Raw genomic sequence first — 20,427 nt, 5'->3', positions numbered from 1 at the left:
AACTAGATTTCTTTTTATTATGTAATGTATTATTTCTTGAACATCTTGGCTCTTCCCGCTCCTCAGTTTAACCTCCATCAGCGCCTCCTTAAATTCCCTTTCATTTTTTCCTTCTGCACAATTTCAGCAACCTCAACAATTGTTTGTTTAGTTCACGGGTGAGCGCAACCATTGAGGGGGAAAAAAGTGAATAATTTATGCATGTGCAATCTCTGCTTGCTGACTCGACTTTCTGGCCTGTTTCCCCAATTAGTGAGGGGATGCGATTAAGCACTGTTGAGGGGTTTACTCGCGTGCACTGGTACACGGCTCTGGTCCTCTTCACCTAATTCTACCTCTGGCTTGGTAATGAGACCAGGGAGAAGGGAAGACTCTGAGTGATCAATTATTCATTTTAGGAAGTCCTCTGTATGCATATCTGTCACCTCAATCTGCATTACACATTTCGGCTCCTCTAAAGCACCCGAAGCAGTCCCAACTGTTCCGTCTGAGTGCGCAAAAGAATATTTTACATTCCTCTGGTATGAAGAAAGCTGCTTGTATTGAAAGTAAGCCTGTCAGTTAAGTCGAATCTAATTACATGTTGTGATTAATCTATCTTAATTGCATAATTAATAAGAAATTACCTGCATCATAGTTAAATTCAAAGGCATCAATTTTTATAAACTATATTAGGTATTCTTTCCTAGTTTCTTTGTTGGACCATCTTTCGCCCTAAGAACTGCCTTAATCATTCATGACATAGATTCAACAAGGTACTGGAAATATTCTTCAGAGATTTTGGTCCATATTAACATAATAGCGTCACACCGTTGTTGCAGATTTGTCGGCTGCACATCCATGATGTAAATCTCGTTTCACCACATCCCAAAAGTGCTCCATTGTATTGAGATCTAAAGACTGTGGGGGTCATTTGGGTACAGTGAACTCATTGTCATGTTCAAGAAACCAGTCTGAGATGATTTGCGTTTTATGACATGTTATTCTGCTGGAAGTAGCCATCAGAAGCTTGGTACACTGGGATGAACATCGTCAGCAATAATACTCGGGTAGTCTGTGGCGTTGACATGATGCTCAATTGGTACTAATGTCCTCTGACCTCTGGCATCAAGGCATTTGCACCCACAGAACTACGGCTCACTTTATATGTTCTCTCTTTCAGACTATTTTCTGTAAACCCTAGAGAAGATTTTGCATGAAAAGCCCAGTAGAGCAGCAGTTTCTGAAATACTCAGACTAGCCCGTCTGGCACCAACAACCATGCTCAGTCATTTAAATTTCCTTTCTTGCCCATTCTGATGCTCATTCAGGTTTGAATTGCAGCAGATTGCCATGACCATGTTTACATGCCTAAATGCATGGAATTGCTGCCATGTGATTGGCTGATTAGATATTTGCGTTAATGAGCAGTTAGACAGGTTTACCTATAAAGTGGCGGTATTTAGTTTACAAGAACTGAAACCTGCGACTATTGTTTTCTTCTTTCTTTCTGTATGGTGATGAGGAAACAGTGGCCGTGGCTTGTTTTTTTCTACTGCAAGCTGATTAGATGTTGTAAAGTAGCCATTTCATTTAGAAAGATCTGGAAATGGGTTTTAGAAGAGTTGTTATTATAACACGAGACACCTGCTCTTCACCATTTCTGTTTGTTGTAAAAACTGACAGCCTGAGGGGTGTGGTTGAGCATGTTAGCCAAGCCCAATATCTAAGACATACACGATCTGACAAATTAGAGGGAAAAAAAAACACATTTTTCAATTAAAGATTACAAGAGCAATTTAGTTTTTCTTAATGACATTCACAGATTAATTAATACAGACTAAAATAACATTACAAAACTAGCAATGTGAGCTAACAAAATCATAAGGTTAGTTTTGATTTTGTTTGTATTTTAAAACGCAAACTTTGAAGCTACAGTACAACAGCCATGCATTCCCCTCTTATTTTGTTTCTGAAGATGTATCTAAATATGGTAACAGACCATTTATTGCCGCTCAGAAACAGTTTAGAACATTAAAAATATATAGGTTCTGCAAAAATTATAAGTGTTTCAAACAAAAGTGCTGGATGAAAAAGTGTGTTTTATGCCATTGGATGAATGCGTGTCTGGATGTACTGTATGGATGCTATTTTATTTAACAGTAATATAAAAATCTGAAATCATTTTGCTTACTGAATTATTAAATATGGAGTCCAAACCACCAGTAGGTGGTGGTTAATGCCTAATGTGTTCAATCAGAAAAAAAAACAAATTGTGGATGCACATCTTTTATGCATCAAAAAGTATTTTTTTGCTGGCAAAACCAAACCTGCCAACAGTCCCATACCTGCCAACAGACCCCAGGATCACCCCAGGACCGGTGACTATTCATATGGCAGCCGATACCTGGTGCATAAAACAGACCAGGCATCCCTTCTGCATCTCAATCACCCCCCCTCCCCGCCCCCAGCGAATCTTCAAAAACATATGTTGGCAGGTATGGGTAAAAAATAAAGAGATAAAAGGTCTCAGTCTCAGAATATGAACTTATTCACATAACTCTCTAAAAAAAGTGTATCGCATTTACAGTTGAGTTTTTCAGAACAAAACAAACGTTAATTACACTTATCATGCAAATATAAAAGTCAAGATGTAGTTTAGCCAGTTTTAGAAAAATAATCTAGAAAAATATAACAATGTTCTATAGTCTCCACTGTGCATCATGTTGATCACTAATCAACTTAAAAATGTATGTCTTACATTAAAAGTGAATGCGTTTATTTATTTATTTTCATAACCAACACATTTTTTTTTACATTTTAAATCAACAGCCCTAATTTAGATGTTTTATTTTATATATTTATTCTGTTTGTTTGTCTTTACATTCAGATCGCCAGGAAAAGGCACAAGGTGATAACAAATTTTCGGAGTCCATTGGGTCAGACACGACCACCTGCCCAGCTCAAACACATCACCCTGATGCCCCTGTCCCAGATCAGAAGAGTCCTTGACATCCAGGACACTGAGGGTGAGGAAACGACTAAACTGTTCTGCATCTCACCAAGTGCACTCGTGCATATTCGAGTTTTCTGTGTTCTGAATTAGCACCCAGGAGAGAGAGGTTAAGTCTGGATATGTGTAAAGTGTGTCACTACACTGTAGAGCTGGCCGATATACTTAAAAACATGTTAACAAGTCTAAAAAAAGGTCTTAAAAGGACACTGAAATCTTATTTAATCATAAGAAAACATTGCAATATATGGTAAGAACACTGTAAAAAATGTTTTTCTTACTTAGATTTTGACTTGTTTTTGATTTTAACTAGAAATTCTTAAATCAAGAAGAATTTTCTAAACAAGCAAAATATATTGTCTTGTTTTAAGAAACAATATGCCAAATTGAAGTTCATTTTCCCTTAAAACAAGCAAAATAATCTGCCAATGGGGTAAGAAAAATAATATTATGTCAAAAGGAAAAACTAGATTATTTTGCTTACCCCATTGGCAGTTTATTTTGCTTGTTTTAAGGTAAAATGAACTTCAATTTGGCATATTATTTTTTAAAACAAGATATTATGATTTGCTTGCCTAGAAAATGCTTCTTGATATAAGTTTTTTTAGATATTTGGACTAGAAACAAGACAAAAAAAATCTAAGAAAAGCATTTTTTTGCAGCGTAATGACAGTATTTACCTTTTAGATATTTTAACAAAATATATGATAACAAATAACTGTAAGGTTTTATTTCACGCATAAGCATTAAATTAACAATTTATAACTTTATCAATTAAATTAGCTAACATTGGCACTTAATCCCTAACACATGCTTTTTAAAATAATACTTTTATACACTTATTTTTAAAAATATTCAAAGCAATCCACATATTAGGGAATGTGCAATGAGCTAACATGAACAATTTACAATTGTATTATTTATTAATGATAGTTGAGCTGTGCAGTTAATCACCTACACAATCTTATGTCTGTGGTTGATGATGACAGCTTTTCAGATAATCCTGTTAAATCTTTGACAAGTGTGTTCGGAGCGGAAAATTCTCATTTGCATTTGCATTTGCACTGTCGGTGACCCAGAGAGAGAAGTTGTCATGCAGTTATGAAACCGATTTAGTTCTTTCAACACAGTATTATTTTTGTTGCTTTCAGAGGAATACTGGGTTAAAGGGTTGTAGTTTGGATTTTAATGCGTTAACCATTTATTGTAATTTAACCAATTCAGCAATAAAGCTTTCATAGTGTAGATCTAAAAAAAAAAAAAAAAAACATTCTTAAAAAATATATTAATTTATATTCGCTTATGCAATTCAAAATGGTAGTAGGCTGGACCGTGTAATAACCTCATACCAAACATTTTAATCGATGAAAATTTGTTAAAATTAAACAAATATTTTAATATGATCATTTAAAACCGAACTTGCAAGCTGTATTATTCCTTTCATGCAAAAAAAAAAAAGGAAATGGAAGAATCCCAAAATTAATATAATACTGTTGCAATTTTAGGAAATCGAGTGGTCATAAAACTCATTTTATAGAGCCTGCCGAATCATTGAGAATTAATTGTGAATATTGAATATACCACTCAGCCCTACTTTACTACATTTCCATGCGCTAAAGACACAGTAAGGCTGTAAATCAAACTTTAACACATGGAATTTTGACTGAGATTCAGATCTGTGCTTCTACAAGAGCAGCTCTTAGCACTGGAGCCCATTTCGTGCCGCAAATGAACTAATTTCCCAGGGGTCCACTTGTTATGATTCAATCAAATCTCCGTAGATGAATCCCTTACCTGCATTGTTTCCCAATGAATATTATTTTTTTTTGAAAGATGACGTTGTATACATTAAAAGTCCCATCAAATCTGCATGTTTGACATATTTTCAACTGAAAAATTAAGACAAGGCGGGGCATAGAGTAGCTCATCCCTATTAAAAAAACCAAAAAAACAGCCAATAGTATGTTTTTATCCATAGACTAAAAAATATTGACGTCACCCATAGGTTTTTTAAGAGCGCAAATCAAGCTACTAGTGGACCAGGGAGGCCAAGTCGGACCACTCACTCTGGTTCCCTGGGCTCTGCGATTGGTTAGAGAAATTCCAACTCGAACCAAAACAAAACATTACAATTGGCTTAAGATTGGCAAAAAAAATAAATAAAAAATCACTATATTGCAACCTGCAGAACCTAGGAACTTAAAAAAAAAACAAGCTACAAGCGGGCATGGCCAACCATTGCCATCACACTGACCAGGGGTAACCAAAAAAGGGCAAAGAGGCGGAGCTACTTATGCCTGCTTGAACTTTGCTTAGATATGTTTTCTTTGAGAGAAACGCTTAATACGTCATTACCTGCGACTCGTTTGTGTTCTGACCACGTGTTTGGTTGTATACTATATCAATAAATGTTTAGTCTTTTAAAAACACTGTTGTACTACATTAAGCCACTAAGCATTGTTCTTATGACATTTTTCGACATGAGGAAAATGCAAATTACGTCCAAATACTTCAAATAGAGTCTGTGTTAGTAAATGCAAACCTATTTATGAAATCCAGGGTTAACACTATGAAAACTTTTGAGATAACTGTTCTATTGCCTACAGCTGATCACTCAGATTCTGGAGTGCATTCAAGTTCTAAAGAAAATTATAATTGTAATTTAGCTTAAATAATAAATACATTTATAGATATGGTACGTGAGTATATAAGAATTTCACTCATCTAGGAATTGGAGGCCACTTGAATGGTTTGTGAGCACAGTTAAGTGCACATAGCATGCCCTATTATCTAATAATTATTGGAAATAATTCCAAAATGCAGTTGAGTGTGTAAAGCCACATAAACAAAGCAAAAATATGTTGTATATGCCGAGTTTAGCAGCTAATCAGCCAGAATGGCATGCTGGCCACCAGCAAGACCTAGCTGTCACTGAAGTGGCCATGCCACTTAAGACTTTTTTATGACTTAAAATAAACTAAACTGATGAGTTGTATTAAAAAATTCACCCCCTCACAGTTGTCATGAAGGGTAATATTAGCTGTATACACCCAAATCATTTTTGTATCAGGCTGTAAACACCTATTTTTCAGCTATAAAATTAGCCATTTTAACATTGGGGTCAAAAAAATTACTAATGTTTTGCTTCTTACACTTACATACCTGAAACTTGCCTATAGCACTTATTCATTGTTGCTTTTATAGTTGTGTAAATTGCTTCCTTGTCCTCAATTGTAAGTCGCTTTGGATAAAATTGTCTGCTAAATGACTAAATGTAAATGTAATAGAAATGTGCTCTATTTTGGAGCCAGGACTAGCGGAGTTTCGATGAATTGCAGTTTCATTTACTTTCGTATTTGCTTCACAAGAAAGAGTGGGAGGTTGGCGCTTGGTTTTTATTTTTATTTTTTATTTATTTATTTTTTTTTTATCACAGCCATGCCAGTGGGAGTGGTTGAGCTCAAGTGCATCAACAGAAAAGTGTCTTGAGTGGGGTGGGCATGTCAGATACTGGAGAGCTTTTGATAGGTCAAGATTTGATGAGAGAATCAAATTTTAATTTCACTAGTCTTTTAAAGACATTGTGAATGTGGCTTTTGGTTGACTTTATTAATAACCAATTAACATACAAATAATTAATTGCTGATAATACTTTTTTTTCCTGTTTAGTTTGTTTACAGTTTTTTTTCTTCAGGTGTGGTTTTGATGGGAATGGTTGTTTTGCTTTTAGTTTTGGTCAGGAAGTTATATCAATTTTAATGCTTGAATAAAATGCTCTATAACATTTTACAGTCAGCCGGTCAAGATCCAAAATCGAACTTGATTGGAAGCAGAATAGTGTCTTATTTCACAATAATGGCCAGCAAGTTGACCAGTCAGCTCATTTTTTTTTCTTTGTGTAATATAGATCATGGCATCTTCTAGGCTTAATTCTAAGTGAGATGCTCTGCCTCTATTTTTATTTATTCATTTTTTTATTTGGTTATCTCTTTCTTAGAGTGTCAGAACGCCTTCGCCCTGGTGGTGCGTCCTCCTACAGAACAAGAGAACTTGCTATTCAGTTTCCAGCTGACGGCTGAAGACACCCTCAAAACTACCTGGCTCAGAACTCTCTGCCGTCAGGTGGCCAATACGATCTGTCGAGCTGACGCGGTGAGCACAAACGCACACATACATACACACACACGCACGTGGCCACTTCCTCCTCAGATCATCCCCCTCAGGTCTTGAACACAACTCAATTATTTATTTTATTAGCTCTGCTTTCCTTTTATTGTGGCTATAAATTAGGAGGTTTGTGTGGGCCTTTTGGTGTTGGCTAATCCTATTAGATGCTCCTGTGTGGTTAAACTGGGAGGCAGATTAATGTAATTAAGAGAGCAATTGTACTTGAACTTTACACTTCAGACATAGACGTCTTTATCTTCGTGCTGCAGAACTGCAGGTCCCGCCCAGGCCTTTCAAAACGGCACATGTAATTGGCGCGGGCAGACAGATGCATGTATTTTCCCTTTATAATTAAACAACCAGACCAAACCCTGCGGCTAATTGCGTTTTTGGCCTTGCCTGCAATTTTATTACTGGCCATGAGGTGGCGATCTAGCCACATGTGAAATGCAGTCTCATTCACTCTCTGCTCCTCTGAATATCAACATGCTGTTTGGGAAGCTGAACAGTGACGCTTCTCTTTGCACTCTTTGACAGGCCAGCAGTATCTCTGTGTTCTGATTTAATTTTTGCCTGTCTCAAACAGGAAGATCTCATTCAGAGCACCGATCCTGACTCGGTCCAAGTGAGCACTAAGGACATGGACAGCACGCTCAGCCGAGCATCCAGAGCCATCAAAAAGACATCAAAGAAGGTAGGGAGAAGAACCTGGGACTATTGAAAATGACGGCATGATATGAATGCAAATTTCTGTCAGCGTTCATGACGCAAGTAACTCCAATCCTGTTTTGATATTTGACACTGTTTTTGTATGATTTTGAAAAATAATAATAATTTTAGGACTGCACAATATATGATTTCAGCGTCACTTTCACAATTCAATCATCTGCGATAGTCACTTTGCACAGGCAAAAGTTCAGAACATATGAGATGTTTGAGTTTAACCATTGTTGCAATCATAAAGGTGGTCAGTCAAGGGGAGGGAGAGTAACATTAATTTTGGATGAAACACATAAGCAAACTAGGCATGGGCCGGTATACTGTAACGGTATGATAACCTTGAATAAAAATATCAAGGTTTTACGGTATTGTGATTACTACTCTAAAATATTTTCTTTATAAATGTCTCCATACAAAAATAATAATAATTTCCAGCTTTTAACACAGTGGCTTCTCCCTAAATCACAGAGTTCCATACTATATAGTTCGCTAAAAACAGTATGCAAGCCAAGTGATATGTCTTAATTCATAGAATTCGAACTTCCAGTGATATTCTGAAGTGCGCATCCGATGGAAAATTCATGAAATGGAGTGAAGCGGGAATGTCATGTAATGATGACAAAATGGCATCCATAGTACATCCGAGCTCCCTTCAAGCTACTCGCATTCATACTGTATAGAATGTACTTTTCTATTGGTTGAGTAGTAAATTCTAATTCAACTAAATTCTATTCAAACTAATTGAGTGCTTTTGTCTTGTTTGAAACTTACAAGTGTGTTGAAGGTGGGCTGGAACTAAACTGTGCAGGGCTGCGTCCCTCCAGGATTTGAGTTTGACAGCCTTGACCTACTGAGTAGTAGGCGATTTCGGACACAGATAAAAAAGAAATATTTTTGAGAAATACTTTAATATTTTGTAACGGTTAACATGTCAGGCTACAAAATTAAAATGAAGACTTCTGCTGTCTTAATTGGCTTCAAAAACACAGATTTCTTTACAAATTAAAATGGTATCTTTGTATCTTCTTTGCTGAAGATAAAAAATATAAAATCTCACATACACAGTAGGAACGATATAACAAAAAATGTTGGCGAATTGAAAACCTTGACTTTTCCAAACCACAGTATACTTTGAAAATGGTTATCATCTCATCCCTAAAGCAAACACACAACATCAATGAGTGAGGGAAAAAATACCATGACTAACTAAAAGCAATAAAGTACAATAAAAATGTACAAAAATATATTGAAACAACACTGAGACAACAAACGGGACACAAAATGTTTATACAGGTAGATGGGGTAGTTAGAGAGATGAGATGCAGGCCGCATCCAAACAAATAGATACAGAAAATACCCAATTACAATGATTCACTGACACACAGTACAACAGAAATTCAAAGCGTCCCGGGCCTCACAAGTAGCGTCCCCTCAACACTTTTGTCACGGTTGCAGCGGCTGCATTGGAGACAGTAGGATGACGTCAAGGGGGACACGGCAAACAGCTGGGCAGCGTGAGTCAATCCAGCGGATAAAAGCAGAGAGAGAGGGAGACTGGCAAAAAGGGAAAATCATGATCCCAAAACAACACTGGGACGTAACAACCATGTCTGCATGTGTTTTTGAAGGCCGCTGACGAGAGCTAGAAACATTCAGGCATAAAACATTTTACGGTCAATGTTTAATTGGATTATTCATACAATGAAGAGCATGTAGTTTTGTTTCTTCAACCTAAGTGATGTTAGACTCCAAAAAAAAAAAAACACAAAGCACCTTTTTTTTTCTTTGCTCTATTGTATTTATCATTCTTGTAACTTGTTTATTATTTTTTTTATGCATGATTCACTCCTTTGCCAAATTATCCCAATTAATCTGAAGTAATGCATTCTTTTCTAAAAGGCTATTCAAGCCATCTGGTTAATTGTATTCATGTCGTAGTGTATATCACAGAAAAACATACAGTAAGATCACAATGCTAGATTTTTACAGTATCGTGCAGCCAACTTTGGGGTTTTTCCCCATTTTATACATTTCAATGTGAATACAACTTTACATTTGTCATATATTGTTGATCCTGAAACATTATTTTGTCCAAAAATGTTGTCCAACTGCAATCCCTACCCCTAAACCCAACTCTAAACATCTCCTCTTGTGGTATTATATGAGAATAGCAATGACGTTGAAACATCTTACGCTGATTGTTAGCTTAAACTTAACATTAACTTGTCTCTCAAATCTTATTGGTTGATTGGAATGTTGTTTTAAGATCAACAAAGAAGTTGATCCCGGAATATGTTGCACTTTGTAAAAGTTCTGCTTTGCGATTTTTAGGTCACACGAGCCTTTTCTTTCACTAAAACCCCCAAGCGTGTGCTTCAGAGGGCTTTTATGGCCAATGGTACCCCAGATGAGAGGAGTCCTTGCCCAGATGCTGATCGCATGAGCCGAATGTCCAGCAGCTCCACACTGGCTGTGAGTCCGCATGCACACACACTTTCTCTGTCTCTTTCTTCTTAGTAATGTATTGATCTTAGCTTTGAATGAAAGACGCACAACTGAGTCGATGATGTATGAATAATGCACTCATTTTTGAGACCTGTCCACACCATCCTTTTACTTGTTTTGAAAAAACATGCACAACAGCAAATGGTGCATCCGTGTGCTTCAAGGTTCATTCACTCTTAGAACGAATAGAAGGGGGGAAAAAAACACTTTTGCCCTGATGCCTATTCAAGCAACATGATGGTGAGCTTTCTTATCTGTATATTTATGTAGGCTCAGAGAAGAGTGGCTATTTTCAATAATTTTTTCATAAAAACACAAAAAAACAAGCACTCCTTTTTATTTTTAAAGTTTATATATATATATAGCAAGCATAATTGGATGTATTTGTTGGAAATATCATATCGTATGTGTATATGCATGTATGTCTATAAATGTATATGTGAGTGAAATCTCAAACCCAACAGGAAGTCAGATATTTTTGACTTCCTCTGCCAAAAAAGTGTTTTTGCCATTTCCAAGTGTTGTATTTTAACAAACTCCTCCTAGGGATTTTATTAGATCAACACCAACATTGGGTAATGTCATCTAAAGGCCTTGGCAATGTTAAATTGCGAAGATCTAGAGTTTTCGTCAGAGCGTGTCCGTGGCAGCCTCACAAACTTTGATGCTTCCCCACAAAACAGGAACTTGGAGGGAGAGAGAGAGAGAGAGAGAGAGAGAAAGATATAGATGTATATATAGAGAGCAGGACTCAACAATAAGGACTGCCCGATGGCCTGGGGCCAGCGTGAGGGGTGTTCGAGACGGTTAACGGGATCATTACTAGCCTGATCGGGCCAGTGCTGCCAAGTTTAATTTGCCTGCAACTATTTGTCAGTTGCGTGCCAAAAAAAATAAAAAATAACTAAATCAAAAAACTGTTTGTGTTTGAAAGCATTTGGTATAGTAAACACTATATTGCTTTTCAGTTCTTGTTATCTGAATGGATGTTGTGAGCATGTTATTTTTTCCATAACCTGGCAACAACCAGTACAATTAAGAGACAGCAGCATGGCGACAACATCAAATGATGTGGCTAAGAGAAAAACGTCTATTTCTAACTACATGAAAGCAGACATTTCTATTCAACATGACAAAGAAAATTAATCAGTCATATGTCATCAGTTTGGCAGGTGAGCCACCTTTTGTTTTGCAATAAAACACCTGCACAATTTTCATACTGCTATTTTTGTTTGCATAACACTTTGAGTTTGGCTCATTATACATTTATTCGTTACATTTTTTTTAAATATTTAAATTCTATATTCACTGGCATTATTTTTGACACTATTTAAAATAGCTAAGAGATCACTTATCTTATGAGCACTTATGTTTTTAATTGTTTTATAATTTTATATTTTGCAGCAATTTTTATTAAGCTTATTTGGATTTTTTTAATTATACGATTCTTTAATTTTTTTAAATTCTTAAATAATACAAATAAAATTTCTGTTACTTGACTATTTTTACAGGACAAGTTATCAGTATTGTTTTTCACTGCATGCTATCATTTTTCAAACAAACTTGTGCTATTTATGAATTTATATTATGTCTAAATAATATCTAGTATGGGCAGCATGGTGATGTAGTGGGTAGCACAATCGCCTTACAGCAAGACTGTCGCTGGTTCGAGCCCCTGCTGGGTCAGTTGGTATTTCTGTGTGGAGTTTGCATGTTCTTCTCCCCCTGTTTGCGTGGGATTCCTACGGGTGTTCCGATTTCCCCCACAAATCCAAAAACGTGGAATAGGTGAATTGGGTAAGCTAAATCATCCGTAGTGTTATGTGTGTGTATGGATGTTTCTCAGTGATGGGTTGCAGCTGGAAGGGCGTCCACTGCGCAAAACATATGCTGGATAAGTTGGCCGTTCATTCCGCTGTGGCGACTCCAGATTATCAAAGGGACTAAGCTGAAAAGAAAATGAATGAATGAATATCTAGTATGCTACAAATTGTATTTAATTAGATGGATGGATGGATAGATAGATGGATAGATAGATGGATAGATAGATAGATAGATAGATAGATAGATAGATAGATAGATAGATAGATAGATAGATAGATAGATAGATAGATAGATAGATAGATAGATAGATAGATTTGTAATTGTAAGTATTTTTTCAAACTGCAAAAGAGTAATTGTTTTATATTAATTTAGTTTTATGTAATTTATGTAAAATGTACATATTTTAGTTCATTTATGTAATTTATTTATAAAATGTATGTAATGGCAAAGCTGAATATTTATTGTAAAAGTATAAATTGTCTGTTTTCTTCAAGACGATTGAATACTGGTGACAATCGTCTGCCAAAAATAAAATACAAATGTGTGAATAGTTTATCAGGAAGTGCATTTTCAACTAAAAATTGTGTCTGTGGTGAGTTTTATCTCCTACTGTGAATAAGCCTTGAATCCAAGATATTAAACTACAATGATCTGTCTGTTATTCAGCGACAGGTTTGTTTGTTTGTTTTAGTTTTTTTTTCCCAGAGAACAATGACTTTTCAGCTCTGGAAATGTTTTGAATAATTTTGGTGCATAAATTGTCTGAATATTTCATATTTGTGTCATTTAGACGCATCATACTTGCTGTAAACAGGCATTTACATAAATTCATGTCTCTCACAGAGTCGTATTGCTCACACTAATCTCATTTTCCACAGCTGAATCTTTACAGTATGACTTGCCAAATCTGTCTGACTTGAATTTTGCTCTCAGCAGGCATACAGTTGCCTTGGTCGCTCATTCTTCATCTTTCAGCTCTTTTAAAAGGGGCATTTTGACCTTATTCATTAAGGTGATTCATGCACAGCTAAATAGGTAGAAATCGAAATCCCAGCGTTCGTAACGTGCTCAGATTTTTCACTTCCTCTAGTAATTTTAAAATGAGTGATTTTAAGGGCGTTCAATGCAGAGACACTACCAGTCAAGATTAAAAGTGACATATTATGCCCCTTTTCACTAGATGTAAAATAAATCTCCAGTGTCCCCAAAATGTGTCTGTGAAGTTTCATCTTAAAAAAAAATCTCGCAGATCGTTTATTATAGCCTGCTCCTATTTTGATTTAAGCATAAATGTGCTATTTATGTGTATGTTTATTTTTAATGCAAAATGTATAGGGACATTCACATATTGATTGATTGATGACCCTAAAAGCTTCTTTCCAAAAAAAAGGTGGCACATTTACATGATATTTTGACAGAAAACTACAAAAAACAATCAAATCTCATGCTGACAAAAAGTCTGAAAACACCAGTAGCGGATTAAAGTCTTGCATGTTCAAATGGCAGACAGACAAAGAAGTTAACACTTTTAGTCTCAACCAGAACAATTCTGAATGGTTATGAATACATTTATGCAGTTGTTGTAGAGCAAAATTGGTTCAGCTTATTGACTAGAATGTTACTGCTCTCTACCGAAGTGCTGGCCTTATCATATAAAATTACACTACTGGTACAATCCTTCCATCTTCATGGAAAACGTAAAAAGTCAGGCTATACAGTACATAATAAAAGTTCTTTTACAAATTAAGCTGACTGCAAGCATTTTCAGGATTAATCTAACAACATGGTAGATCTTATCACTGTGAAAACAGTCAGAGTTGATGGTAACTATAAGCACATTAGCCCCACAGTAGGGCTACACAATATATCGTTTCAATATATCAATATTGCAATGTGATCATTCACAATAGTCACATCACAGGCTATACAATGTTGTGTTATAATTTATCATTTGCATGATGCCTGTGATTGTGTAAGGATTTTAAAAACATTAAGATATAAGAAATTGTACTATTTGTGACCTTAAGTATGATTATTTTATTGATTTATTTTTATTGTATCATTTTTTCTTGATTGTATTTATTGATCGTTATGCGTGAAAATGCTCACAACACATGCAAATACAGAAACGCACTGCAAATAGCACGGACGACAACAGAAACGTGCCCCAAAAAGTTTGTAGATGGTTTATTAGATTTTATAGAGATGCATTTGCACTGCAGAATCAACCCAATTGATCTAACATTGTACATTCTTTCCAAATAGAGATAGGAAGTCATATGGTGACATATAAAATTTTCCAATATTGTGCAGCCCCACCCCACAGCATGTTAACCGGCACATTCATAAAGGATGTTTGAAAACATTATCAAAATATGATACTAGTTCTGGAAATGGACTTTTAGCATGAAGTGCTGGTTTTGACTAATCTTTCAAAAACAATATTCACCTAACCCTGATACATAAAGCAGTGGATCTTTTGGTGGACACATGCAGACTAAGAGTTAAGTAAGGGATAAAGTACATCCAGTTGGTTTTTTATTACAGTATAAAGTTATACATGCATATCAGCATTGTTTTTTAAGGATTGTATTCTGTGAAAACAACCACCTTGGTGTACTTTATCTTGCTTATAAGCAGGGGTTTAACAGATTGTTTCAGTTAGTTACAAACTATTAAAAAACACAGAAGTACTGGCATAACAGTTTATAGTTCAGGTATAAACACTGAAAGATAAACGGATCTTGATGCTGGTGAATGTTGTTACAATTACCTTGTTTACCCAACAAGTGGCAACAAACAACTCTGCAAAATTATGTTACTGAATAGATTTTCAAAAGTGATCCACCTATGATGAAACGTGAAGTTTTATGTGCGATTTGTTGAATCATTAGTTGAAAATAAATATATATTCTATAAGGTGTTTGATTTCTATATTTAGTATTATTAGCAACATTAGCAAAGATTCATATTGAATTTTTTCCCCCAGCTGTTTTTTTTTCTTGATGTTTATTTTTTTATTTAAATTACGTTTAATTTTATGTACGTTTTTATTTAAATTAAGTTCTGTTTGTTAAAACAAATGGCTTTCATGCAGTAATATTTTTGTAGAAATGGAAAGCAATTGACATTTATCTCCTTCCTTTTTTGCTGATCCAAAAAATGGTCTAATCTTTGACTCAAAAACTGTAGTGTGATCTAAACCGTGAGATTTGTGATTCATTACACCACTTATTACACCGCTATTTGCCAGAATACTGAAAAAATACATACAAAACATCATTCTGAGCCTCAAATCTTTATTAATCCTTCAATTAAATGCAAAACTGACAGCAACAAAAACGGCTAAATGGAGCATACTCTAACCTTACCTAATTAATCAGTCACAAGATGGCACCAATCAGTTATAAACAACAGCATGATAGACAAGCATATATATGGATATACATATTCACTGATGGGTAAGATAACTCTGTGAACCATGATAAACCTGGGTTAAGTTTCAATGATTATGTAGGAATAACATAGCTTGGATTGTCGTGACTGACCAATTTGAATCAAGATCCTCTTCCTACTTCACTGGAATATTGAAATCCAAATGGTGTGTTTTACAGACAAAAAGTCCAAATATTATTCTACCCCTTACCCTTTCCATAGGGCAAAAGGAGAAAATCATGATTCCAAAATGTTAGATAAGTTTAATGACTGGGAATGACTTTTTTACAGTGGCTGGTATAATGTTAATGTTGTTTTCGTGTAAATGCATAGTGCAGTTACTGCCACAGTAGCTTATTGCCACATTTTATCGTTATGATAACGTGATATTGTTGCTCAGTGGTTTCCTGAAGATAAATAACAAAAAAAATAAAAATAATGCAACTGGAATAACTACAGCAGTCACCATCTTAACACTCATATGAAGCAAGAGATCACGATGACATGTGCAGGTGTTGTAGTGATGTGCCATTTCTTAGGAGTAATTTTTGAAGCCCTTCCCCTTCAAGCGCCAAGGGGTAGGGGTACAAAAAGAGAATTGGGATTGGACCAAAGGTGTACCAAAACAAAGTTAATGCCTCATTCAGTCTCTCTTTTTTTGCTTTGGTAGATATATCGAGGACCCAGTTATAGCATTTAAACACATGAGAAGTCAAATTTACGTCACCTTTAATACGCTCTGTAATTTCTCTGTCTCCATGTGAGTATAGATGTCTCGTTCTGCCTCTACGTTCAGTCTGACCGGCTCTATTAAAAGTGCAGTGGTTCAGCGGTCAAACTCTCTGGATCACGCCCCACGGCCTCGAGTCCCGGTGTGTGTCCGGACGCCGTGCAGTCCAGAGAGAGCTGATGAACCAGCAGCCTCCAAAAGCCAGCTGAGACCGTCCATCCTGTCCCTCCCGGCGGTCCAGCCTGTAGCTAAGTGTCGAGATCTGCTGGCACCTCCAGAGCCGGGGCGCAGGTTACCCGGGTCCCCACGGAGAGAGACCCTCCTTTAGGACTCTTGATGTGAGCACAGCAGTTCTGCCTCTTTGACTCACTGACTTACTAACTCACAATTGGGGGACGGTGGTAGCACTAATTTACTAGCGCACCGATGGGATGTGGTGGCACTCATTTGAATTAGGTGATCAGAGGGAATGCTTAAAGGGAATACATCACTTTATGAAAAGTATGTGATTTACTGAAATTCAGTCATACAATGAGCAACATGTCAACTAACTGTATCATTATATTGAAAGAGAATGTCATATGGGCTTTGAAGAAACGATAAAGAAAGCTACCTAACAATAATCTTTTTTGTTTTAGTTTTCATCCACCTGTTCTTGTTTTTCTGGCTCATTTGGAGACTGTGTTAAAAGGATAAAATAGCATAAACTCCAATTTTGACTTAAAAAAAAAAAAAGAGTAATCTAAATTAAGTCTTATCATTGGTTTCCAAAAAAATGCATAAACTGAATAGTTTCAATTGTGTACATTAAAAACATTTATTTTTTCCTCAACAGGTGGTGTGATTAGATAACTAGACTAACAATCACACTGACCTGCAATTTACACTGTTAATGATTTTTTTTTGTTTTAAAAGGCATGCGTTTTACTGTTATCCACACTATTTAGACATCTTTGACCAACAAAATGAAGGTTTTGATATGGCTTAGGACAGGGATGGGCAAACTTGATCCTCGAGGGCCGGTGTCCCTGCAGAGTTTTGTTCCAACACTAGTCAAACACACCTGAACAAACTAATCAGTGTCTTCAAGATCACTTGAACTCTATAGAGAGGTCTGTTTGAACAGGGTTGGAGCTAAACTATGCAGGACACTGGCCCTCCAGGATAAAGTTTGCCCAGACCTAGCTTAGGACCTCGTTTTAGCTTGGAAGAGATAGTCTTCTGTTTAAGTCTTGACCAGGGGTGTCCAGACTCATCCTGGATGGGCAGTTTCCTGCATAGTTAAGCTCTAACTCCCTTCAACACACCTGCCAGGACGTTTCTAGTATACCTAGAAAGAGATTGATTAGCTGGTTTAGGTGTGTTTAATTGGGGTTGGACCTACAATATGCAGGACTCTGGCCCTTCACCACCGAGTTTGGACACCCCTGGTCTAGACAGACTTAAACCTTTACAAATGGTGAGGAGCTCTTCACAATTACTCTCTGACTGGATTATCACATATCTTTATTTTGATTCATCAAGCCCTTCTAATATGACCTCATTTCTCAACTGGTAGACTGTAATGTATGGATGCAGGAAAGACTTGCAGATGCCCAGTGAGTGTGAATGGTCATGTATTGTGTGTTTTAGACTGTAAACAATAGTGTAAACGCACCTCACATCACCTCAAATGTTCCATTTATAAATCTGAAATTCTTGAGCAAAAGCATATTCTGTTGAATGCATAGGATTTCAGAAAAGGAGTTGTCACACATTTCTAAATGAATCAACTCTTTTGAATGAATTATTTGAATTGACGATTAAGTCAATCACTCAATATTGGTGGTTTTAGTGTCATTGTTTAAGTGTCATTGTTTAGTGTCATTTTAAGGTAATTGCTTAACACTCTACAATACAATTTAATTATTGTTCTAGTACGATATGCCCCAGAATGATCATTCATTGTCTATTGTAAATATATTCTGTAGCATTTAAAGGAATGGTTTACCAAAAAAAATTAAAAAATCACTTTACTTGTTCCAAACCCGTTTGCGTTTTTTTCTTCTGCTGAACACAAAAGAAGTTATTTTGAAAAACATTGAAAACTGGTAACCATTGACTGCAGGGTTCATATGTTCATAAAAAACTTGGAAAAGTCATGAAATTGATGTGGCATTCTCCAGGCCTGGAAAAGTTTTGGAAAAACAGAAAAATCCACAAATTTTTAGATAAGTCATGGAAAACAAATATCAAATGTAAGTAGGTTGTCTTGACTTCCATTCTGTCCTTAGCCAATCACACACTCTCACATTATTAGTGTGATGTAAACATTATCTAAATAAATTTTACATAAATATAAATCTAAATTGAAACTTTATCGATTGTGGCATGTTTTACGATATGCTGTAATGAATTTGAACATGCATTGTTTTTCTTTTACCATGCACATGTGGACATTAGGTCATGAAAACATTTTTTTGAAAGGTTTAGGAAATTCATTGAATTTTGTTTAGTAAAAATGTGTATGAACTACGTATGTTTTACCTGCTATTAATGTCAATGGTTATCAGTTTCTCACATTTTTCAAAATATCTTCTTTAGTGATCAACAGAAAAGGAAAAAAGCATTTGGTTTGGAGCCAATTGAGGATCGGTAAATAGAGTAATTTTGTATAATTTAGTTTTTAATATTATAATTGTATTAGTTGTTTAAAATGTTTAGCTTTATTAATTTGGTTTTATTGATATTAGTAACAAAAAATATAGTATATATTGGCTAAAAAAAAACATAAAAATAGTTGTAATCTAAAAATATAAAAATAGATCTATGAAGGCAAAAATTTCATGCAACAAATGTGATTTTCACTGCCTTGAAGTTGTGCTAAAACTTAAACTTTAAAAAAAATGTGAGGCAACACGACAAAGCAGACTTCATGACATTGCAGCTATTCAAATTTTTGATGAAATATCCCTATACCACAGACCTCAGATCATTTGTTGGAATAAGGGACTATTTTTGTAGCACCATGATTCTCACTATAATGACTGTTCTTATGTAAAGATGTAATTGTTATAGTGGTGTACAGTGTTTATTTTTTATTTTATTTATTTTTAGTGTGTGTGTTTTTACTGTTATAATTACGAGATCACATCAACTTGATCGGTGGGCGTCAGGGTTGTAAACTGGCTGATAACTGTGATTTAATCTCCTCCCATTTCTAATTTGATCCCATAAAGCATCATCTGTATACAAAAGTGTGTGCGTATTTTAATGTTTCGTTCAGCACACTCGAGGCAATTCATCAAATGCCTCCCCCCTTCTCTCATTGCCATCGGCCACCTTTATTGATTCCCAAGCCTCCAATGGCAATGCAAGGCCACCTTAATTCTTATTAAGCAATGTTAAGTAATGGGATTATTTGTGTGCTGTGTGAAAGCAGCCTGGGCTTGTTACATTTAAAAAGTAAAGCAAAATAAATGGTGTTTGTGGTTTGCTTAACCTCCTTTTCACCCTCAAGTCTCTTTTTAAAGGGAAGAATACATTATTATTCTTTATATGCAGGTTATTCACTGTCAATTCTGAAGGGTGAACACTTAACAAGGGTCAACTGTGTGTGTGTTTTTACCACAGTAGGTTTATAAAGTCAATATCATTAACATGGATTTCTCCCCTTTCCCCTTCTCGAGCTTCTTGAATAAACTCACTGAAACCCGTGAACCTCAGGCATCTGCTAGAAGGCTGAACACTTTCATTTGTTCAAATGATGCATGCAGATGAGATGTAGTTTGTGAGCTTCAGTGGTGCTGGGTGGTGTGACGAATGTATTGTAATGCACTCGTTTAATCATATTAACAAATTACTGATTAAAATGTTCTTTGATAATGGAGACTCGATGCAAATGTGCATTGTGATTGTAGCGGAGCTGTGCATTAAGCTGTCATTAAAATATTTTGACGGAACTAAAAAAAGATTATGAATGCACTTGCAATATGATAACAGGTTTATTAAAAATAAAACAAATTATACTGAAAAATTATAAACACATTTTTAATAAAACAAACCACTTATGTAA

The 20,427-nt window shown here is 35.7% G+C and overlaps 1 protein-coding gene across 25 annotated transcripts in view; it reads left to right on the top strand.

The window, feature by feature from the left end:
* ect2 (epithelial cell transforming 2) overlaps positions 1–20,427 on the top strand; it is a 71,772-nt gene that overhangs the window by 47,752 nt on the left and 3,593 nt on the right. For 15 of the 25 annotated variants that reach the window (XM_073915793.1, XM_073915786.1, XM_073915789.1 and 12 more), the window contains 4 exon segments: positions 2,870–3,008; positions 6,990–7,144; positions 7,746–7,853; positions 10,211–10,351. In XM_073915793.1, coding sequence (XP_073771894.1) covers positions 2,870–3,008; positions 6,990–7,144; positions 7,746–7,853; positions 10,211–10,351 — 543 coding nt within the window. 25 annotated transcript variants of the gene reach the window in all.

The sequence above is a fragment of the Danio rerio genome, chromosome 11 (genome assembly GCF_049306965.1).
Source record: "Danio rerio strain Tuebingen ecotype United States chromosome 11, GRCz12tu, whole genome shotgun sequence".
In the NCBI taxonomy this organism is placed as follows: Eukaryota; Metazoa; Chordata; class Actinopteri; order Cypriniformes; family Danionidae; genus Danio; species Danio rerio.
Note: the sequence above shows the minus strand (reverse complement) of the source record. Positions and strands in the feature narration are given on the sequence as shown.